General features: G+C 39.9%; 7 protein-coding genes and 1 non-coding gene across 8 annotated transcripts in view; 4 read left to right on the top strand and 4 right to left on the bottom strand.

Annotated features, from left to right (window-relative positions):
* Positions 1-2,283: 2,283 nt before the first annotated feature.
* LOC112171605 (F-box protein At4g00893) lies at positions 2,284-3,240 on the bottom strand. The gene has a single exon (XM_024308767.1). The coding sequence runs from the start codon at positions 3,238-3,240 to the stop codon at positions 2,284-2,286; it is 957 nt and encodes a 318-aa protein (XP_024164535.1).
* A 1,421-nt stretch (positions 3,241-4,661) lies between these two features.
* Positions 4,662-6,689, bottom strand: LOC112171604 (F-box/kelch-repeat protein At3g18720-like). The gene is made up of 3 exons (XM_024308766.1): positions 6,645-6,689; positions 4,881-5,822; positions 4,662-4,724 (listed from the first exon to the last, which is right to left on the bottom strand). Exons 1-3 carry the CDS (start codon positions 6,687-6,689, stop codon positions 4,662-4,664), a joined length of 1,050 nt encoding a protein of 349 aa, XP_024164534.1.
* A 2,242-nt stretch (positions 6,690-8,931) lies between these two features.
* Positions 8,932-10,866, top strand: LOC112171603 (exopolygalacturonase). The gene has a single exon (XM_040508588.1). It carries the CDS (start codon positions 8,932-8,934, stop codon positions 10,864-10,866), a length of 1,935 nt encoding a protein of 644 aa, XP_040364522.1.
* Positions 10,867-11,304: 438 nt separating this feature from the next.
* On the bottom strand, positions 11,305-11,376 carry TRNAP-AGG. The gene has a single exon. It is a non-coding gene; the product is annotated as a tRNA-Pro (tRNA).
* Positions 11,377-11,458: 82 nt separating this feature from the next.
* On the top strand, positions 11,459-15,453 carry LOC112174405. The gene is made up of 8 exons (XM_024312176.2): positions 11,459-11,625; positions 11,780-12,031; positions 12,249-14,044; positions 14,119-14,388; positions 14,556-14,636; positions 14,771-14,882; positions 14,975-15,041; positions 15,158-15,453. Exons 1-8 carry the CDS (start codon positions 11,571-11,573, stop codon positions 15,198-15,200), a joined length of 2,676 nt encoding a protein of 891 aa, XP_024167944.1. The 5' UTR covers positions 11,459-11,570; the 3' UTR covers positions 15,201-15,453.
* A 300-nt stretch (positions 15,454-15,753) lies between these two features.
* LOC112174410 (U1 small nuclear ribonucleoprotein C) lies at positions 15,754-18,030 on the bottom strand. Its single transcript, XM_024312183.2, has 6 exons — positions 17,914-18,030; positions 17,765-17,807; positions 17,462-17,503; positions 17,113-17,371; positions 16,444-16,716; positions 15,754-15,988 (listed from the first exon to the last, which is right to left on the bottom strand). The coding sequence occupies exons 1-5, from the start codon at positions 17,919-17,921 to the stop codon at positions 16,457-16,459; spliced, it is 612 nt and encodes a 203-aa protein (XP_024167951.1). The 5' UTR covers positions 17,922-18,030; the 3' UTR covers positions 15,754-15,988; positions 16,444-16,456.
* The window catches only part of LOC112174408 (RNA-binding protein BRN1), a 28,026-nt gene continuing 24,278 nt past the window's right edge, over positions 17,988-21,735 (top strand). The window contains exon 1 of the mRNA XM_024312180.2: positions 17,988-18,006. The gene's annotated coding sequence lies outside the window, so the exon portion shown is untranslated. The remainder of the gene's footprint in view (positions 18,007-21,735) is intronic.
* Positions 18,112-21,081, top strand: LOC112174409 (mitochondrial substrate carrier family protein ucpB). Its single transcript, XM_024312181.2, has 9 exons — positions 18,112-18,266; positions 18,463-18,582; positions 18,930-18,991; positions 19,075-19,311; positions 19,398-19,565; positions 19,707-19,756; positions 20,129-20,261; positions 20,489-20,526; positions 20,606-21,081. Exons 1-9 carry the CDS (start codon positions 18,134-18,136, stop codon positions 20,700-20,702), a joined length of 1,038 nt encoding a protein of 345 aa, XP_024167949.2. The 5' UTR covers positions 18,112-18,133; the 3' UTR covers positions 20,703-21,081.

Raw genomic sequence — 21,735 nt, 5'->3', positions numbered from 1 at the left:
GATGGCTAGCGGAGGATATCCAGTGGAGGGTGTCCAGGGGAGGATGGCTAGCGATGGATGGCCAGCGGTGAATGCCAGTGATGGATGACCGACGCTTGAGCAGCAAGCTGATCGATTGGCGTTGCTCTTGTTGTGATTCTTTCACTCTTGGCGGAGTAGTGGTCGATGATGAAGTTTGATCAATTGATGCCAACAAGAGACTCATGGGTGCCCAACGGTATACTTCTGGGTGTCTAGAGTAAATAAGCAGCCAATACTTTTTTTTTTTTTTTTTTGGAGTGGTGTAGCGTTGACCAGCCTTGATCGGCATTGACCAAAGTTCATGGTACGTGACGAAGCCTTTGTGTTGGCTTCCCACAGACGGCGTCAATGTTAATGTTAGAAACTGAAGGCTCTAATTAACGTTAAAGAAAGAGAGAGAGAGAGAGAGAGAGAGAGAGAGAGAGAGAGAGAGAGAGAGAGAGAGAGAGAGAGAGAGAGAGAGAGAGAGAGAGAGAGAGAGAGACAAGAAGTATAATGGTTCGTCTCCCGCCTTAGCGGCAGACTACTTCCACTTGAATGCTTAACTAGTGTGTTTGGGCCTTGCGGCCCAAAAGGATTACAAAGTGTGTTGTAATGGGATGGATGTTTAAGTGGGATGAGGGGTCCCTTTTATAGGTAAGGGAACACCTCTCCTTTACATATTCTTCAATGTGGGATCTAAAAACCAATATTCTAGTCTAGAAAGCCATATTGTGAAGACAACTTGGCAAGGCTGGGAAGGTGGCTTCCCGACGAGGTATTGGCCGCTTCTGACTACCATGGCGTAGCCTAGACATCGGACTATGGAATGCATGTCGCGGTTGGGTCCCACCATGACTTGTGGGCCCACAAATAGGGTGTTACTTATGCTTGGTGATGTAGCAACTTAGTCATGCTAGTGAGAGGTATCTACACCCCCCAATAGCCGTCTATTGCCCTCCAATAGAACGGTAATAGACGTCTATTAGGGGGCAATAGACATTCAAAACTTTTTTTTTCTTTCCTTCTGTCCTGTTACTTAAAAAAAAAAAAAACTAAAAATTGATTTGGGCACCCAGAGAAAAGCTCTGGGCACCCAATCACCTCTTTCCTCTGCCACAGCCTGGGTTGAGCACCGGCGGCGTCCAGGAGGCCATCGGCGACGCCAAAGAGACAGCGAGGCGTCCAGGAGGCCATCGAAGACATCGTGTGGTCGTCGTTGTCAGCGCCGACCGAGCTTGGACGAGCTACAGCAGAATTCGGGCAAAAGTAGACCCGCACCGGCAAGGAGGTTGGACGCGGCCAAGCTCACCGGCGAGTTGCACGGAGTCTGGGCGTTGCAGCGGTTGGACCAGGTCGTTGTCAGAGCGACAGCGGTTGGACATGGTCGAGCTGACCTGTGAGTTGCAGCGGAACTTGGGCGAGAGGTCGAACCTCGCCGGAGTTAGAGATCGGGGAGCGAATCGACGCCTGCCGGAGGTGGCTAGAGAGAGAGAGAGAGAGAGAGAGAGAGAGAGTTTCATATCGGAGGGGAGAGAGAGAGAGAGAGAGAGAGAGAGAGAGAGAGATCGTAGGCATATGTGTAGTTTATTAATTTAACTGAGGGCAAAATTGTATTTCTACATTAAATTGGGTAACAGGGAATAAAAATATGTTGCTGGGGTAAATAAGATAACTTTGCCTCATTTTGGTGCTTTTGGTCAAGAACCCAAATGAAAAACGATACTGCTCTTCAGTGAACCTTACTCCAAGTTGTTTCATACAATATAGTTTTCAGTTGTAATGATCGAAAATAAAGTCAGAATTAAGAAACTCTGCAATGTGCTTCAGTTGCTGAAACTTTGGGGTTTCCTCTAAATTAATCTAGCTGATTGCTGCCTGACTGAGGCAACCAACAGTTTTTACTGAATGGGAAATAGTCATGTACATTCTCACCAGTATTTTTCAATTTTGATGTCTGTTGTGAATCTCACCAGTATTTTGCATCTCTTTGCAAAACCGGCTTCGATGAAAGGATAACTATGTGATTACAGACCTTAGAAACAACCAAATTCTCATATCATGGTAAAAAAGAAAATGATAAACACAACTCTCTCAATATTGTTGTTAGTATTGTTTGAGTTCAATTCTACTCATGACGGAGACTGCATGCAGCAAAAATAAAAAGTTCAGGAGGAAAAGAACCCCAAAAACATAAAACGAACTTAAAACGAATTAAGAATGAGAGTCAATCAAAGTTTACTACAATATATAGGAAGAAATGATCAAAGCACTCATATTAATTTACCAACTCTGCTCTCTTGGAGAGATTTGATAGAATCTCGGGTAGATCCATACACCTTTGAATTTCCGCGGGCTATTGGACTCTTCATGATGATTACTGATACTATAAATCTCATTATATATAAAATAGTCGGTACCATTATACTCTGTCTGTGTTCCGCAAACAGAAAACGAAACATCCTCATGAAGAGCTGCTAACCCCAGCTTGTTCATCATGTCTGTTTTCTTGAAATATTCCATCTGATAATAAAAATTTCCTGGTAAGTCATCTTTCGCCTCAACTACTTTATTATTCTTCCAGCAAATTTCTCTGTTGTGTGTAACTGATAACTTGAGTTTGTTATCACCATGGTCCAAAAAGGAGAATTCTCCTAGTTTGCTATAAGCAGCACATTTGATTGTATCAATGGAGAATCGCGGACAGTCAAGCTTGTGTTGGATCCATCCATTGCCTCCTCCACGACAAAGTAGATTAAGCTCCAACTCATTGTCATTGCTAGTACTGCGGTTGATGACACAAACTGTGCAGTCAGGAGATGTGGGAGGAGATGAAAATGCTGCAACATGGTCAGTGAGTTCTGAGACTGGGAAATTGGGAAGGTCTATCTTTGTTTTTGAGAAGGGACGAAAGAAGAACATTGATCCGCCTTGTTTAAATACAAGAAGCCATCCTTCATACGATGCAATGCAAGTTGTAGTTTGATCCAGTTGCGGAAGATTCATGGTAATGTTACCACTCTCAGTAGTTACCAACTGACATTGGGCAGAATCATACCCATAATGTAGAAACCAAGGTTTATAGTTTAGTAAAGATTCAATTTTAGCTGAAATTGTAGAAGAAGCAGAGTTCCAAGCCTGGCATATGCTGCGGAACCTCACAACCTCGAGTAGGCCTAGACGTTCTGCTATGTCTGTGATAAGTTCAGGAGGAAGATCAGACCATTGCCTTCGCCTCATCTTTGACAATTTTCCACAGCAGTTGCAGTATCTGCTGCTACCAACACACACAAACACATATAAATATGATAATCTAGGAACATCGAAACCAATGATTTAGGATTACCAAACAACATAAACATATAAACACCTCGTCTCTATACGTTCATACAAAGCATAGTAAACTCCATCTAGCTAGCATTGAGCATATGGTCAAATAACTTTTCTAACATGCAAGTCCAGGAGAACAAGTTAGTATATCGATCAGGGGCATACATATTACTAAGGACAAGTGGGGCATGAAATTTTCTAAGAGATGCAGAATTTCATCATCATCATCATCATCATCATATGAATCACATATCACAACATTAAGGTTGAGATAGATAAAAGTGATAACAGAAAAGAAAGGAACCAAATGATACATATCAATAATCAAGGCAAGTTGAGAAAGAATGAGCACACATCAGAAACCCTACAAGAATGAAATCAACTACTACTAAAACTTTTGAAATTGATTACGGATTCCTATGAATTAGAATAAAAACAAATGGGAAAGGAGCTCGTCAGAAAAATATACTAGTACCTTTAGAGCTTTGTAGATGAAACACTCCCAAAAAGAACAAAGGTCATTGGAAGATGGATAATGGATTACAGAACTGTCTAGCTAGTACTTTATATACAGATCAGAGTTATAATTCCAGTAGCTTACAAACAGCTGAACTGTAAAAGTAAATAGATAAGCATTAACTAAAAGGATAAATCACAAGGTTGAGATAGATGATACATATCATAATCAAGGCGAATTTGGAAAGAATGAGAATGAAATTAACTACTGCTGAGAATGTTCAGAAATTGATTATGGATTACTAAAAATTAGAATAGAGAAGGAAAAGAGCTTCAGAGATTGTAGATTCTCCCTCGAAAGAGTAACAGGCCATTGGAAGATGGATTGCAAAACTGTCTCGTACTTATATAATACAGCTCAGAGTTCTAATTTCAGTAGCTCACAAATACTGTAAATTAAAATAAATAGCTAAAACTTTAAAGGATAAATTATAACAGAACTCTAAAATCATTAAATGTGGCTAGGATTTGGAGTATTTTTGTCTTTCTAGTCTACGCTTATGGATCAAAATTAAAATCAAAATGGAAGATTAGTTAACCTTAATCCAACTGTGAACTACATTCCTGAAGAAAGGTGCATTTTGTTTCTTTAAACGTACTAACTGAATCTTGGTTCTACCTTGATTCCAATTCTTTTACAATTAAATATTGGAGTTAATGTAAGTGTTAGTCATTATTGACCAATGTTTAATGCATGATTAGTTCCTCATAGTAGTGATGTTGGAAAACGAAGTCATAAGAACCTGTGCAATGTGCTTCAGTTTATGCAGCTTTGGGTTTTGCTGTAAAATCTAGTCTTGTTTGTATGATTTTCTTTAGAGAACTATGTTGTTCACTAGCTGACATAAAAGATTGTAAACAGAAGCAATTATTGTAACCTGAGAGATATTTAATAAATAGAATATCACATTCAAAAGCCATCAAAATGGTTGTCATATTTTCTTATGAAGAGAAGTACTCAGTATTACTAATTCTGGGCTTCATTATCTTTTGTACGTTGATGGGTTTTGTTCAAGTCTTGGTTGCATCCATACCCCTTTGAAATGGTTTCTCTTGGATTCTTCCGCATGATCACTAATGCTCTCATTAAAAATAAACTTGGGCAAGCCTTCAGATAGTGTTATTGTGCCACAAGTAGAAATCGAAACACCCTTTGTCAAGCCCAGCTTCTTCTTCATGTCATCGAACTTTTCCTTCAGCTCACCCCTGTCAAACAATATTGTTCCTGGTCTCAACTCATTTTTCGGGGTGAATATTAAGTTAATGACACTCCAGTTGTGAGCTCGAATTTCAGTAGATAGGGTGAGTATTCGATCATTTCTATGGTCGAAAAAGCAGAACATTCCAGTGTGATATACAGCAAATTTGATTGTACCAGTGTCAACTCGGGAACGAGAATACTTGAGTTTTGTCCATGCCTGGTCTTCTCCAAGGTATAGTACCTTGGCTTCCAATTCAGCATCATTGCTACGACTAATAACACAAACCATACAATCCTGAGACGTTGGAGAACATGAAACTGCTGCAACATGATCAGTGAGTTCCGAGTCTGGGAACTGTGGAAGGTCTATTCTGCGACGAGAGAAAAGGTGAAAGAAGAACATGGAACCACATCCTTGTTGGAACAGAAGAAGCCATCCTTGGTATGTTGCAAGGCAAGTTGTTCTATCCAGTTCTGGGCGACTCATTATCAACTTCTTGCCACTTCCAGTTAGCACCTTGCACTTAGGACTTTTATCATCATATAGTAAAAACCAAGGTCCTTGGTTTAGTTCTGTCTCAAGTATCTGAGGTAAAACTGCAGAAGAAGCAGAGTTCCAAGCCTTACAAACACGATGGAAACTCTGAAGCGCGAATAGGCCTGCACGTTCTGCTATGAGTGAAAGAAGTTCAGGAGGGAGATCGGACCAGTCCCTAATTTCCTTTTGCTTCTCTGGACTTCTGCGACCTCCTTTGATCGCATAGAATGTTGCTTTCTACATGTGTTAAAATTAGGAACATGGAAAAGAAATACAGTTTAAGAACTGAGATATTAAGGTTAACAAAAACTAGCTCATTCTAGATGTATGATGTTGAGAAGGATCTGAAGTTTTTCTGAATATGTTGGTGTATACATTCTGGATTTGTTGGACCAAAAAGAGAGAATAAGAATACCAAATTAAAGGTAACCTAAGATACAAGAATTGTTTCAAACCAGGAGAACCAGTTTGAAATCAAGGAGTCATTAGTACTGACAAGGCTAGGGCTATTTCAATTAGGACGTACATGAACTGAGATATGAATGCAAAATCAGTTTAGTCTACCGTCTGTTGATTCGAACCAGAGTAATTGGTAAGAAGTAAAAAGGAAAAGAAAAAAGATCCAAAAATATAGCATTAATTATATTCAAGTTTAATTTTAATCAATCATCAGTTTGCTTTTATTATATACTTCTCCTCAGAGTCAAGATATCTCTGTCAGCATCAAATCATATTCAAGGTTTTCATATGGAAGTGATGTTCAAAGTTCAGGGTTATTAAGCGTTTTTGCTTATGGTTTGGTATTGAGGATTTATATTTGAAAGACAATCAAATGAAGGTCTTCACAAATCAACTACAGAAGATCAACCACTGTAATCGAATCAGAACTTCGGACTCAATATATTCATTGAAAGTATAGGAAAGAAGATTACACAAGAAGAAAAAATCAAAACTGATTCTAAGCTTTTTGAAATTGATCATGGATTCCTAAAATGCAGTAAAAAAGGAGGAGATAGAACAAATAATATACTGTAGTATTAGTGCAGAACTGATGATTACCTTTAAGATTCTTGTGAAGAAACGGTTCCCGAAAAGACCCGTCATTGGAAGAACTGGATTAGTGCAGAACTGTGCACGTACTATACTCTCCTCTTATAATTATACTACTCAAGGAGTTTTAGTTTCAGTAGTTCACTAACAGCTGATCTGTAAAAATAAATAGATAAAGCTTAATTAATTAAAAGGATAATATCATATATTTTCCTTATAAAAGTGTTTTAAACTTTCAATTAATCTAGTAGTCACAGAACATAACAAAAATCAAACGAAAATCTGACCAATTCCTACTATGAAAATACAATGCTTTTAATCTTTCTCTTACCAAGATACTTCCCTTTTTGTTACTGGCAACTTATTTTCATGTTCTGTGATTTTTTTTTTCTTTTATTAATAAAATAAAATAGAGGGACGGGCGGTGGGTTCCCGGTTGCGATGACCCCCTTTCTTTCGAGATTGTGGGTGGGTGCCAGTCACCCCAAATTGGCTGTCGCAGAGGAACTAATATCGCCTAATCCTCTATTTCATTTTTTTTTTTTAATCTTCTGTGGAAGCAACACACGAATTAAAAAAACACACATTATAAATAGCAGATCAACAAGATGTGGGGGAAACAGAACTGTTTAATTAATTAGTGAAAAAAGCCATATTCAGAGGAAATGCCAATAAGGAAATTGGTTTTAGCATGCTTGTAGTTTTACTGGATTGTGCAAGAGTGCAAGACAGTGATGCATGTGCAAGATTTTTCTTGTTCCTAACCAGTCTGAGCTCCTTCCATCTTCAGCATGCATCAGCACAATCTTGTGTCATGTTATTGTGGCAGGGTGTGCAGGACTAGATTCGATCAGGAATTTGGGCATTTATATTGAAACTATCACAGCTAAGCCTCTGCTTTTTGAAGCCGTTGGGTTGATACATCGGGGGTGTGGCACCGGCCATTTGAAGCATTGGGAGGTGCGCTGGCTGGATCGTGCTGGTGGTGGAGCTTTGCATCATGGATAGTATATACCAACTGCAAACACCAGGAAAAAAATCAATGCAACACATGTGGCCTCGTGAGAATCGCATCGATCATGAATCTCTGGCAAGAACAATAGAATCAAGATTAAATTATGGACCCTTATATAAATGCAGACCGCCCTAGGATAATAAAGTGTGCCAGATTCGCAGCAAGTACTTCAAGTCAATCACCATAGAGTTGTATGTATCAGAAACCTAGAAAGCAACATGATATATGGAACAATCATTCCAAGCACAGTGGAATGAGATACGAAAACTGTAGGTACAACTTTTGTACCTGTCGTATTGGCATTCCCATACAAAGAGTCCCTTTACTGATCTCAGGAAAACAGGTAAATGCATTTGCATAAGCATGGGGACAGTTTATTGTGGAGTCTGATTCTGGAAAGTAGGTTTTTGATTTTATGAATTTACGTTTTTAATGGTCTTCTGATTGTATGAGTATTGATGTCCTAGGGTTTGTTAGGCCGTCCCTATTCCTAATTGCCTTTTTCCTTAAGATTTGTGGAGTTCCTTTAAGGGAAGTTTCTTTCCTAATTAATGTGTATTAGGGTAACATCTTTTAATAGGATGTTGTGGCCGTCAATTGTAGAGATATTGAGGATTATACACTGTCAAAGGGAGATATTCCAGAAAGCAAGAATTTTTGATAGAGTCTTGCTTGGTAGTTTTGTACTTGAGTCTTCACAAAAGAGTCATGCACTTGGTCCATGATTAAGTGTCATTGATTGTGCTCTCATATGCATATAACTCTCTTGAGATCAGTAGAGAGACGGTGAAGAAAGAAGAGCGAGATTTGAAGATTGTTCAAGTGAAGGAGTTCAAGAACGAAGACAAACTTTGTATTAGATTTTGTGTGAATCTTATAGCCGAGCTAGTGCTATTCAAAGTTTGTAAAAGAACATATCTTTTTCAATATGATGATCTTTATTTTGGGTTCTCAAGAGAAAGAGCCCCGCAGTGTTTTTAATCTCATATTTTGAGATTTTCACTGTGTAACCAAAAGTCTGGAGTTTGGTTCATTATTTCTGATATCTGCCCAGTAGGGATTGATCCATACACTGCAATCCCCATTCTCCAGAAAATCATATTCTGTCCTTGTATTTTCAAAAACAATGTTGTTTTTTACTGTAGACAGAACAGGTTACCTGGAAGCACCAGGAATACGTCTTGCCTAAACAGAACAAGAGAAATGTTACCAATTCCTACTAGGAAAAACAACTGCTTGCCTTTCTGTTACTTGACTATTGTTTTCTTATAACTTTCCAAAATGTTGGTGGCTGGATTTCTAAAAGGATTGGGAATTTATACTCTTGTTCATTCCTATAAATACACAAACATCCTACAAGCAGCTAGCAAGAGTACTTCATACCAGAGTCTTGCAATCTTATTCCGCATCCTCATCATGGTTCTGAAATCGATGAACATTTTGGCAATACTTTTGCTCTCATTTTTAGCATCCACCGCTGTAGCTGATCAATCCAATGTCTTCGATGTGACAAGCTCAAAATATGGTGGAAAGCCCAACTCGGATATTTCAAAGGCATTGACAATGGCATGGACAGATGCGTGTGCATCAACGTCAACGAGTACTGTCCTTGTTCCGAGGGGAACATGCAAGTTATTACAAGCAAAATTTGAAGGTCCTTGCAAGGCTCCTATTCAGTTTCAGCTCCAAGGAACATTGCAGGCTCCGAAAGACCGGAGCCAACTCGATGACTTTTGGATTTCCTTTAACAACATCGACATGCTCACCTTGTCCGGCGGTGGAACTATCGACGGACAAGGAGCCCTTTCTTGGAAGGAGAATCATGACTCTACTCCCGTTGATATTTGGTTCCAAACTGTCAACAATTCCACAATTAGCGACATAGCTTCGATCGACAGCGCAAAGTTCCACATTAGTGTTCATGGCTGCAACAACGTTACGTTCCAACGGCTCACCATCACAGCACCCGAAGACAGTCCTAACACCGACGGAATCCACATCTCTAGTTCGACCAAGATCACAGTCTCCGACTCCTACATTGCAACCGGTGACGATTGTGTTTCAATTGGCGATGGCTCCAACCAAATCCTAGTGTCCAACATTACTTGCGGACCAGGTCATGGAATAAGCATAGGCAGTCTAGGAAAGTATCCAGACGAACAGCCGGTGGTCGGCGTCACGGTCAAGAACTGCACGCTTACCGGCACAAGCAACGGCGCGAGAATCAAGACGTGGCCCGATTCTCCGGCAACAAGCGTTGCTTGTAATATACTCTTCCAAGACATGGTCATGGTGAATGTGAAGAACCCTGTCCTCATCGACCAGAACTACTGTGACAAAGGCAAGTCGTGTAAGCAAATAATTCCATCCAAAGTCCAGATCAGTAACGTGACGTTCAAGGATATCAGGGGCTCGTCTTCGTCTCCGGTTGCCGTCAAGCTCGACTGTAGTCACAGCGCGCCGTGCCAGAATGTGGAGCTGTCCGATATTGATCTCACGTACAGTGGAGACAAAAAAGACGAAATCACGTCCGAGTGTAATAATGTCAAACCGAGAATTACCGGCATGACTAGGGCTCTTGCTTGTGCCAATCTAGGTGACATACCAATAGATAATTCACCGCCGCCGTCAACTTCACCGCCTCTTCCACCGCCGCTGCCGGCTTCACCTCCTCTTCCACCATTTTCGCCTCCTCTTTCACCGCCGGCGCCATTTGTTTTACCTTCTCAACCACCATCTTCACCTCCTCTTTCGCCGCCGGAGCCATTTATTTCACCTTCACCGCTACCATCTGTACCTCCTCTTTTGCCGCCGCCATTCGTTTTACCTTCTCCGCCACCATCTTCACTGCCTCTTTCGCCGCCGGCGCCATTTGTTTTACCTCCACCGCCACCATCTTTACCTCTTCTTTTGCCGCCTCCATTAGTTTCACCTTCTCCTCCACCATTTTTACTGCCTCTTTCGCCGCCACCATTCGTATCACCTCCTCTTCCGCCGATGGTGGACACACCTCCTCCCCCTACGGTAGCATCAGACGATTCGTCTCCGCCGATAATAATGGTGTATGGGTATCCATATCCTCTGTCTCATACTGATGATGGTGGTTTTGGACCAACATCGTCCGCCGCCGGCAGTATTTTGGGGCAAAAACCGACGGTCAAAGTGATGGTGCTTAGTTCCGCCCTGGCTTTGTGGTTGCTGCACGCCTTGTTATGATCTGCATGGCTTTTTTTCCACTGTATAGGTGTTCTGCGAGGAATAGTAGAGAATGGTACGGTACCAAAACAAATTGAAGCACTATCAAATTGTAATGTAGATAATCAATTAAACTCTATCTTTGTATTAATTGTAATGTAAACAATTTTACAATGTTAAATGTAGCGTTATCCAAATATCTTCAAAGTACTTTGTACTAATACCTCTTCTTCTTCTTCATTGAACTTGTTACAGGGAGGGTCATTTTCAATGTTATTCCAATCCCCTAAACCGGATACTTGTAATTAAACACTAACCATCTACTTAGAAAAAAAAAATTACACATATATAGTACAATGTCGAGTTGCCACATCGCCCTTTTAGCTTGTTCATCGGGTAAATTATTGTACAGTACTGGTTAACACACTATTGAAACATTAAAAAACTGAAACAAATCAGGGGGCATTCCGAGAATTGAACTCGGGACCTCTCGCACCCTAAGCGAGAATCATACCACTAGACCAAATGCCCAGCTGTGATTGGTTACAAAGTTTGTCTTATCTGTACCAGTCCGGAACCCCCAACAACAAGTGTGTCCGCCTTTTTGATTTTCCCTCCAAACTCCAAAACCCTAAAAAACTCAAAAAATCGAAAATTAAATATGGGTCTCTTCTAATTCCACTACTACAGCGATCAAAATTCAGATCGCACAACCCTTCTGGGCCATGTCTGTTTCTCACGCCCAGACCCACACCTCTGATTCTCACTCTCACCCATCTGGTAATTTTTGTTCATCACTAAATTAGATCATTCATTTTTATGTTTTATTGCGATTTTATTAGCGAAATCATGTTTCTGATTCTATATCTTGCTACTTTGTTTTGTATTTCGAAGTGGGTTTTTATACTTTTATTGATTCATGGCTTGTGATTAGGGTTTAATAATGAAGATGATCAGAGCCACCCCAAATTCCAAGACACCGAGCCCTTTGATGAGACTATGGAGCCTGATAGCCCATTAATGGAGGAAACCCAGTTGGTGGATGGTTCGGATTGCGATGACAAGATGAGGACTGGTATGAGTGGGTTTGAGGATGAAGTGGTGCTTGACAGTGAGGATGAGGAAGTTAATGGAAGCCGAATAGTGACTGTTAGAAATTTGTCTTTGGATCGAATATGCGCTGCCGGTTAGTATATTTGCATTGGAATGAGATTTTTGAATTTTTCCTTTGTGTTGTTTTCTTGTTCATAGAAGTTGGTGTTGAATGTGTTGATGATATGAAGTTATTTGTGTTTAATGAATGCTTGAAGAAGTCTTTGCTTTCACTAATTTGAATGACATGTTACTTGAACTAATTTTGATACAATTGAGGGGTGAAGGATGAAAAGTCTGTGCTGTTGCAGGGTTAAGCTACGTTGACTCTCAGGAACCAGGGGAGGAATCCCAAGCCAATGCACTTGATTTTGTGGATCATTTTGTGACGTTGAACGACGATCTTAGTTTTTATTCTCCAGGAACTGCCAACAGGAAAACCACTAAGGTGCAATCCCCTCCTGTTACAAACACAAAGGGGACTCATAGTTTGGCGAGGTTGGTTGAACTCAGGTCTCAAAATGAAAAAGCCAAAGCCTTTGAATGGGTTGATCCTGAGGAGAATGGAGCACTTCGTTTTTTAGACAAGAAGATGGAATCATCTTTGGTTAATCCTGAGGGCAAGGAGAGATCTGGTGTTGCAAGGAAAGAGAAAGTCAGGCATGCTAATGATACAAAATGTATTAGCTCAGGTGATGGGGGCAAAAAAGAGAGGAGCACAATTCGAAACCTCCATAAGGAAATCACAGAATCTGAAGGCAAGATTGAAAACGAGTCTGTCAATGCATCAGAACTCCAGCTGGAACCTAGTGAGGAAGGAGCAAATATAGTTGACATGTTTGATATTGGTTTTAACACTCAAATTGCTGCCGAAGCTATGGAGGCCTTAGCATATGGGGCCCATCCTGGCTGCAATACTGCAGATGTTGGTTCAGGAGGTGCTAAAGAGAATACAGCTTCTTTGGAACATCGCTCTCCTCAAAAGAGTGATTTTTCTAATGTAGCAGGTATTAGCAAAAATTTAAACCGAAGAAACCGCTCCACTAGAGTACCAAGGAGAGCAGGTGCTTCATCTAAAAAACAATCTAAGAAGCAAGAGTTAGATCCTGATTTGGCAGCAGTAACAAATGTGAAGAGAAGCAGATTTTTTGGCGAGTCTTGTAGTAATTTTGCCGAGGCCAACGATAGTTTATGTATAGAATCTCCCAAGTCTGTCAAGAAAAGGAAGCTACAGAGTGCAGCTGATTATTCCAAGGTTTCTTCTTCTGGAAAACACCAGACTACCCAGTCAACGTCAGGGGGTAGGTCAAGAAGGACCGAGGATGGATCAAACAATGGTGTGGGGGATGGTATTGTTACATACAGAAGAAAGAAGAGATGTTTAAAAGCTCAATCACCTGAAATGATCAGTAGTTCTGAGGCTGGATCAGACGAGCCAGTAGAAAAGAAGAACAATGTTAAGAAGGACAACATTGTCACATACAGGAGAAAGAAGAGAATAGATGCAAAAGAAAGTCGTTCAGTTTATGTTTCATCGGAGGGAAATAGTAGCAGAGAAGCCTGTAGCTTAAAACTAGGTCTATGGAGTCATCCCAAAGGGAAAAGAACAGGTCGCAATGCTCGAAGCAATTCCTGCAGAGCTCCTGTTCCTTCTACTCCATTTCCACTACTTGACAAAAAGGACAGTTCCCATTCTGATGAAAGGCCAGAAAGCAGCAACAATATGGCGGGGAAAGAACAATCATCGTATTGCCCACCGGTGCTTTCCTTAGATAACGACTCTGACAGAACCTTGTTTGAATTGGAATCTGGCGAGCTAGTTGGGACAGATCCCACATCTTCTGGTACTGAATGTACTGCGCCGTCTAACTCTACCACTGGCATAAATGTGGGATCATCCAAATATGTATCTCATGACTATCACAAAAAGCCATGCAACAAAAACTTTCCCAAATCACCTCTTATGAAAGAGCTTATTGGACTAGGTGTCCCTGAGTCGATGCCAGATTTTGCTTGGAAAGATTTGAGAAGGCGAAGAAGTATGGCCTATGTTCAAGTTCTGTTTAGCCAGCATTTGGATGATGATATCATTAAGCAGCAGAAAAAGGTACGTTTTGAATTTGTCTGACTTTTAAACAGCTAAATGGTCCACATCTAATGTTATATATTTTCTGCTTATAGATCATTGCACGACTGGGCCTATCCGTTGCTTCATGTTCTATGGATGCAACACACTTTATAGCAGATCAATTTGCACGTACAAGGAATATGTTGGAATTCATTGCTCTTGGTAAACCAGTGGTAACACATTTGTGGCTTGAGAGTTGTGGGGAAGCAAACTGTTTGATTAGTGAGAAAAGCTATATTCTGAGGGATGCCAAAAAGGAAAAGGAAATTGGTTTTAACATGCTTGTTTCACTGGACTGTGCAAAACGGTGTCCGCTTCTAAAGGTGATGTGTAAGCTTTTTCTCATTCTTACCTAGTCTGAGCTCTTTCTCTCTTCTGCATTTGCACATTCCTGTGTTGCGGTAGTTCTATTTGCCAGTGTCTGGTGTGCTACGATGTCTTATCACCTATTTTCCTTTCTGGTGCCTATAATGTATTCTTTTCCTAGCAGGGTCGAAAAGTCTTCATTACTCCGAACATAAAACCTGGAAAAGAAATGATGACCAGCTTGGTGAAGACAGCTCAGGGCGAGGTATCTATATCTGCCGTTACATATGTGATTTAGTTGTTACTTGTTAGTAATTCATTACTGATTTCCATGATTCTCCTGGATTACCATTCGCCCTTTTTGTTTATGAATTCTCAATAAAATGTTGTATTGGTCAGCCAGTGGAGAAAGCTCAGATATCTGCCGCAAAGGGTAAAAAGATTTTCAATGAATTATTGATTCTTTCTTGTGAAGAAGATGAAGCAATCTGTCTACCTTTCCTTGAGAAAGGTATTTGTTAAACCACACATCTTCTCTCTCTCTTTTTTTTTTTTTTGGGAAATTCATCACTCAGTAAGTTAGATTCTTGTAAATATTTGCAGGTGCAGCAGTTTACAGTTCAGAACTTTTACTAAATGGTATAGTTATCCAGAGACTGGAATACAAGAGGTCAGTGTGGTGTATATGCATTTTGGGTTTTAGCAATTTATAAGTTTTTCCATTAGGGTAGTGAGTAAAGGTGCATTTGTTGTGAGAAATGATTCTAACAAGTCCTTGCTTTGCAGACATCAGCTCTTCACCAATGTCGTCAAGAAAGATCGGCCTTAGGCCTTAGGTACCAAAGGCCTACCACATAATGAGGGGGACTGCATAAAACCATGTAGCTAATTTTGTGTCATTTTTGTTCGTAATGCTTTTCCTTACAAATGCCATGGTTATTGTTTAACCTGGTATACAGTTTGGAAATTTTTGGCATGGTGATGGCAATTTGTAGCATGGTATTAGCTCCTGTTGTTTGTGTTGTGTGGTTAAGCCTGGATATATATGTACAGTATTTAAGATCAAGGATCAGCTTCCATCACTTGTCTCTGGTTATTTTTTCTTTCTTTTTCAGATGGTATTTATTGGAACAGTAAACCGAATTCAGGACAGGAAAAGGGGTGGAGTGGTGGACCTAGAGTGTATAATAGTTGCTAAAATCCATCACTACATGTCTAAGGCCATAAAATGACCCTTTGAGCAACCGAACCCAGTCCCATTACCATTGCATTGGTATTTATGGACTCCTGAAAAAAAAAACAAAAAATCAAGAAACTAAATATATACAGAAACTATGACTAATGGTTGCTTACAAAAGCTTGGTTCCTGTCTTACAGAACAGTAGCGGTTCAAATATGATAGCCATTTATAACAAGACCTCCGTCTCAACAACGTTATCCATATGTTAAATGTTTACAAAAATGTTAATCGCACAATTCACAATTCTCTACACTGGATAACAAATAACAAGCTTCTCATTCACATCACATGCTGCAAACCATGGGAAAAAGTCATGGCAGAAGACTTCTCCAACAGAAGTGCTGCAAGAAGAGTGATCCTGGTTTTCTCATGATTGCCTGTAATGAGCAATACCATGGAAGTCACAACAATACCATATTCATAACACAAAATCATGGTGACAGATGCACTTTAAAAATGCAACAGCTGTTACAAGTGACTTTTATAGGTGCAAGTGGATTCATGCGATGTGAAACTTCCAAAACTAACGTGGAAATTCAAATACCTTTGGCACCAGTAATGCAAGTTTATACACTTGAGCAGGAAAAAAAGAACCATAGAAGAAAACACCAATAAACTGAATTCTTGACAGCGTGCACACACTGCAGTAATTTTGTACTTAACTTTGTTAACAGATGGTGTTCTTTTAGAATAAGCACTATGCAGGCAAGTGACAGAAGTAGATACAACTGTTGCATACATCATTAATTTCCAATCTACTCTCATAACAATCAATATCCAATACATAATTCCAAGATGCTTCAGTTTTCAGAAGTATAGAAATACAACATACCAATTGAACTACATCACTGACTAGATTCAGGAGGCTGTGCATTTAAATTGAAACTATCATAGCCTCCGCTTGTTGGCGCTGTTGGATTAGGTTGATACATTGGGGGTGCAGCCACAGAAGGGGCACCGTTAGTAGCATTGGGTGGTGCGCTGCCGGGAACTGATGGTGGAGCACTCAAAGTGGGAGGCCTCATGGGAATATTTACTTGACCAGGCATCCCAGGAGCCCCAGGTGGAGCCATCATTTGCATCATGGGTTGTTGTTGGTATACTCCTGTCAACACCAGGAAAAAGAGTCAATACAAGACATCGTGGGTATTACATATTGTCAAATTCTGCTGGCAACGGTTATAATGATTAACTGATGGATGTCTGGCCAGAAGAATAGAATCAAGTGTAAATTATAATCCCTTTATACAAAAATGCAGATGATTGAAGAACAGTAACTAGTTGTGCATGACTTGCAATATAATCAAGTTAATCTAAATAACGTATACGCATCAGAAAGATAGATAGAAACATGCCAGAACATTAATGGCATTGGTTTGGTGAAGCAGCATAAACTACAAAATGTGCGATTCTATATGCAAAATGCATGCACATGCATAAATTACAAAAACACTACACTGATATGATAACAAAAACCATGGAAATAAGCAATCCACATTACCTGGAGCCATTGGTGGACCTCCAGGTCTTGGCAAAACAGGAAGTCTAATCCCTGGAGCCATTGGTGGACCTCCAGGCATTTGTGGCATCATAGGGTTTGGTAGAACAGGAAGGCGAGGCCTAGCCATTAGATGCTGATTGTAAGCTGCGCCAACTTGCCCGTAAGCTGCAGTCTGGCCAAGATGTTCCTTAATCCTTTGGTCAATCAAACTCTGAGTTTGCTGCTCCTCAAATTGCTGATAGTACTGCCGCACATTTGCCTGTGCAATTATACACCAAATTAGCAAAAGGAACAGAGAAAAACACAGTATACATTACACTAACGACACAGAAACAAAAACCAGTATTACCTTGTGTTTGTAACCCGCATTGTGCTGCTTTCGAACCGAAGGCTGCAAAACACCAAGAAACAAAAACTTGAACATGGGCAATCCACAAAACTCAAAAAAAAAAAAAAAAATAACAAGAACCAAACTTTAATCAGCTAGCAGCTACCCTATTCTCCCATTTAACATTTACTAAACCCAAATTCGTAAAACCCAAATCCTCTTTCCAGCTTAATCTAACCGTCTTTTAACTCTTAGCTTCTAGAAACAATGAAATCACAATTCAAAATTCGATCCAAAACAAGAAAGAGACGGAGACGTGTTTACCGAATCGTGGGTCAAATACGTATCGCAGTAATCGCAGTAATACCTGACAATTGAGCCAAAAAAAAAAAACCGATTAGATGCGAAAATCAAATATTCAGAATAAGAATTCTTGAAGCTTAGTACTTGATCGAATGATAAAGAGGTCCTACCGAGGCATTGTTCTGAATCTTTGGAAATTCGAGAACTGAGAAGCACTGAAGTGATGCTAAAACCCTAGGCGCGAGAGAGAAGAAGAAGAAGAATGACGGTGCTTCTGGGCTTTTCCGACTATAAATTTTAAAGTCGGTCCACGTTTCTCAGAAGCCCAAAATAGAGTGCAGGAAACGACGTGTCGTTTATCATTTTTGGCGGAAGAAGATATAAAAACCGATGCGTCGTTTTGGGATCCGAATTTTCTTATTCGGACAGAGAGGGCGGCGAAAAGTCAAGAGAGCTCCCAAGTTTGAGGGAGAGAAACTCGGAAGCTCAAATCTGCGTCCGGAAAATCTGGGTTTTGGTTCAGGTTCTGTGATTCTTTCACCTTGTGTTTTATTTAGAAAACTGTGGAACATCTATCAACGCTTTATATTATGTGTTGGTTGGAAATGAAACTAGGCGGAAAAGTTGAAGTTTTCATCCGTAAGGCTTCAACTTTCTTCCGGCCGGATCTCCAACAGAAACGTAGAATTCAGTATTTGAGGGTTTATGGTAATTTGCAGGGAGAATGAAAGCGGATGAGAAGCCGAGCTGGGGTTTGGTGTCACCGTCCGGAGTGGCCTATCATTTCGGTACGAGTGGACTTTCCGTTGCGGTGGCTACCGCAGTCACTCACCCTTTAGGTAATTTCTCAGGAGAAGAAAAAAAGTAAAAATCTCAGCTTCCAATGTGTTTGTTTGCGTTATGGCACTCTTTGCATAGTCTTTGTGATGGTGCATTGAGATTGAAACTTGTATGTGGGCATAGTTTCATACCACAGATTTTGTTATTTATAGCTTTTTATTATGTTGAAAGTTTCGTTTGGTTGGGGTCAATCGAATTGGTATTGCTCTGTCTTTCGTATAGTTTTTGGTATCAAGATTTGGTAACAAATTAGGCACAGACATCGATTGTATGAATAAATCGTTACCAAGCTTCATATTGGTTTATAGAAGCAAGGATTTAAAATTTGTCTCGATTTGGGATGCAGATGTGCTCAAAGTTAGGCTGCAAATGCAACTTGTTGGGCAGAAAGGTCCTCTAACTGGAATGGTACTTTTCCCTAGCTAGACTTTTAGTACTTGTATTCTTGTTCGAACGGATCGATGGAGATTGATTATGAGGGTGTTGTACAGGGACGATTGTTTCTTCAAGTTCTTAAGAATGAAGGACCAAGATTTTTGTATCTGGGATTGACACCTGCATTGACAAGGTCTGTTCTTTATGGAGGTCTCCGTTTAGGCTTGTATGAACCCTCAAAGTATGCCTGCAATTGGGCGTTTGGGTCCAACAATGTTTTTGTTAAGATTGGATCCGCGGGATTTGGTGGTGCAATTGCAACTGCACTGACGAATCCAGTTGAGGTTTTGAAGGTAATGGCACCATGCAAGACCTTATTAAACTTATTTTCTTCCTGTTTCCAAACTCGACTTAAAAATCATTTGTCTCCTACCATTAGGTGCGACTACAGATGAATCCGAACTTGAGGAAAGGTGCAGCTGGAGAAGTGCGTGCAATCATTGGTGAAGAGGGAGTGAAAGCTCTTTGGAAGGGTGTTGGCCCTGCTATGACTAGAGCTGCTACATTGACTGCATCACAACTTGCAACCTATGACGAAACCAAGCGGGTCAAGTTCTAAGCATGCTTTTTTTCGCTTTCAATATCCACAAAGTAATTTCCAGTTTCTAATCATTAATGTTTGATTGCTAGTGCAAACAGTAATTGTGTTTAACTTTCTGTTAATTCTATCAACTTCCTATTATTGCAGATGTTGATTAGGTGTACACCACTTGAAGAAGGATTCCATCTACATCTCACGTATGACACTGCATATTTATAAAAATTATTGTCTGAGATCTTTTAATTTCTTCAATTGAAGTAGATTAATGTGCACTGAAAACCCGCCATCTTATAAACAACTGGAAGTCGCTGTCATTGAAACACGCATGCAAATGCACTTGCATAAAGAAGTAAAAACTGAAGAAATCTGATAGTATATATTCTTTTTGGGACAAATAGTTGATTTGGAAACTTGTGTATGTTTATTGACTTATTCAGTGTGAGATACTGTACTTGTTTTTGTTTAGAATATGAGCTATTCATGTTCTAATATAATCTAAAAAGTCTGTCAAATTCTTATTTTTGTGAAATTTATTTAGCAAAACTGACTATACGCTGCACCTTATGAAGCTCAAGCACAGTTGCAGGCATGGTGAGTACCCTCCTGACTGCACCTGTAGACATGATAAAAACCCGTCTCATGCTGCAACAGGAATCTGAAAGAGTTGGAAGCTATAGAAATGGATTTCATTGTGCATATCAGGTAATGAAGTTGACTAAAATGCTTTTTCACTGCACAGTTTTTGCTTTCTTTTTCAGTAGCTGCCCGTTCATTTGCTCCTATGACAGAGTTTCACACATTAAATAAATTGTTTTGGAAAAGCTATCACATGCTCCTATAGACTCTGTGGATCATCGTGAACCTCACGGTCTCAAACCTAACAACTTGACTATGTTCCTTATCTAATGTGTTGTGATGTGTGGTTTCAGGTCCTGCGTACAGAAGGCCCAAGAGGTCTTTACAAGGGGTGAGTTTCTTTTCAGGCCCTGGACACTGCCCTTGCATATTTGGTTTCGTGCAATCTAAAAACAGTACATATTTTTCAGGAGCCTTGCAATGTTTGCAAGATTGGGTCCACAAACGACAATTACCTTTATAGTCTGTGAGAAGCTACGTGAGCTTGCTGGATTGAAAGCAATCTAATCTAGCCTTGGGATTGGGAGTCTGCAATTGCCTAATCTGACTCCTATATATGAAAAATTTGATCTCTTCAAGTTCTCAGATCATGAAAATACCCATTTTTGGTTTGTCATTTTTTAGTAGCGGCTTTGTTCAACTTTGTAGCTGATTTTTGAAGTACCACTATGAAGGGAATCTGTTTGAGAATGATGTCCCTACATATCATCATATACACATTAGGAGGGTCCAATTATTTGATCAGGTTATTTTGTGTACCATAATCCATCTAACATTTTTAAATCACCTGGATGTATCCGATTGAACAGAACAGTATCTTCAAGAACTGTTATACTTCTGTCTTCATGTTATGTTGCAATAAAAGAAATGTAGTTTCATTGTGTTATGCTGTCCTTACATGGTTTCTTTTTCTTTTCTTTTTTTTATCGATAACGAGCAAAAATTCGATGACTTGCTGTCCGATCGAGTATAAAAATCTGAAGGAGATACATGTAGAGGTTTTGATTACCTAAAATGAACTATTTATTCATCAAACAATGAAAACAAGCCGCCCTTGCTATCTAGCAAGTGTTTGTTGAGGACCTGGAAGTGTACAAGGATCTCAGCTGCCTGCTGATAAGCTTACTGTTATGCAGAGCCAGCTGAAGTTCCAAATCCAAATCATCAGAGCACCATTGCCCCCGAGCAAAGTAAGCTCATGTATTTTTAACACCTCAAGGACTGCTTTGCGGAATGAAATTATGTGCTCTCTGACCCAGTCTCAGGTTCTTAGAGGGTCCATATTTCTTGCCTAGGTCTCAATGGATAGTGCAGTAGTGAATGACCAGCCAACTGAAGCAAGTTTCCTAGTTAATTGAGGTTATTTAGTCTAATTTGATTAGGTCAAATATAAAAAAACTAGTTGGATTATGTTTACTTTCCTTGTTTAATTCAAGGTATTGTCTATAAATGCCCCTATGAGCTCTTGATAGTTGTTTTTGACCTATTAGATGTGTTACTTGATTATCAAGGCAAAGGCAAAAGTAGTAAGAATATATGG

The sequence above is a fragment of the Rosa chinensis genome, chromosome 6 (genome assembly GCF_002994745.2).
Source record: "Rosa chinensis cultivar Old Blush chromosome 6, RchiOBHm-V2, whole genome shotgun sequence".
Taxonomy (NCBI): Eukaryota; Viridiplantae; Streptophyta; class Magnoliopsida; order Rosales; family Rosaceae; genus Rosa; species Rosa chinensis.
The sequence above is the reverse complement of the archived record's forward strand: the minus strand, read 5'-3'. Positions and strand labels throughout refer to the sequence as shown.

Coding starts and splice junctions, on each gene's coding strand:
- LOC112174409 (XM_024312181.2), top strand. CDS start 18,134: ATGCGTCGTTTTGGGATCCGAATTTTCTTATTCGGACAGAGAGGGCGG. Junction 19,757..20,128: donor GGATTCCATCTACATCTCAC/GTATGACACTGC, acceptor CACCTTATGAAG/CTCAAGCACAGTTGCAGGCA. Junction 20,262..20,488: donor GATTTCATTGTGCATATCAG/GTAATGAAGTTG, acceptor GTGTGGTTTCAG/GTCCTGCGTACAGAAGGCCC.
- LOC112174410 (XM_024312183.2), bottom strand. Junction 17,504..17,764: donor CGTATTTGACCCACGATTCG/GTAAACACGTCT, acceptor GGTGTTTTGCAG/CCTTCGGTTCGAAAGCAGCA. Junction 16,717..17,112: donor AGGTCCACCAATGGCTCCAG/GTAATGTGGATT, acceptor TGGTGTTGACAG/GAGTATACCAACAACAACCC.
- LOC112171604 (XM_024308766.1), bottom strand. CDS start 6,689: ATGACGGGTCTTTTCGGGAACCGTTTCTTCACAAGAATCTTAAAG. Junction 5,823..6,644: donor TCTTCACAAGAATCTTAAAG/GTAATCATCAGT, acceptor TAACACATGTAG/AAAGCAACATTCTATGCGAT. Junction 4,725..4,880: donor AGAGAAACCATTTCAAAGGG/GTATGGATGCAA, acceptor AATATCTCTCAG/GTTACAATAATTGCTTCTGT.
- LOC112174405 (XM_024312176.2), top strand. CDS start 11,571: ATGTCTGTTTCTCACGCCCAGACCCACACCTCTGATTCTCACTCTCAC. Junction 14,045..14,118: donor TCATTAAGCAGCAGAAAAAG/GTACGTTTTGAA, acceptor TTCTGCTTATAG/ATCATTGCACGACTGGGCCT. Junction 14,883..14,974: donor TCTACCTTTCCTTGAGAAAG/GTATTTGTTAAA, acceptor AAATATTTGCAG/GTGCAGCAGTTTACAGTTCA.
- LOC112171605 (XM_024308767.1), bottom strand. CDS start 3,240: ATGAGGCGAAGGCAATGGTCTGATCTTCCTCCTGAACTTATCACAGAC.
- LOC112171603 (XM_040508588.1), top strand. CDS start 8,932: ATGTTGGTGGCTGGATTTCTAAAAGGATTGGGAATTTATACTCTTGTT.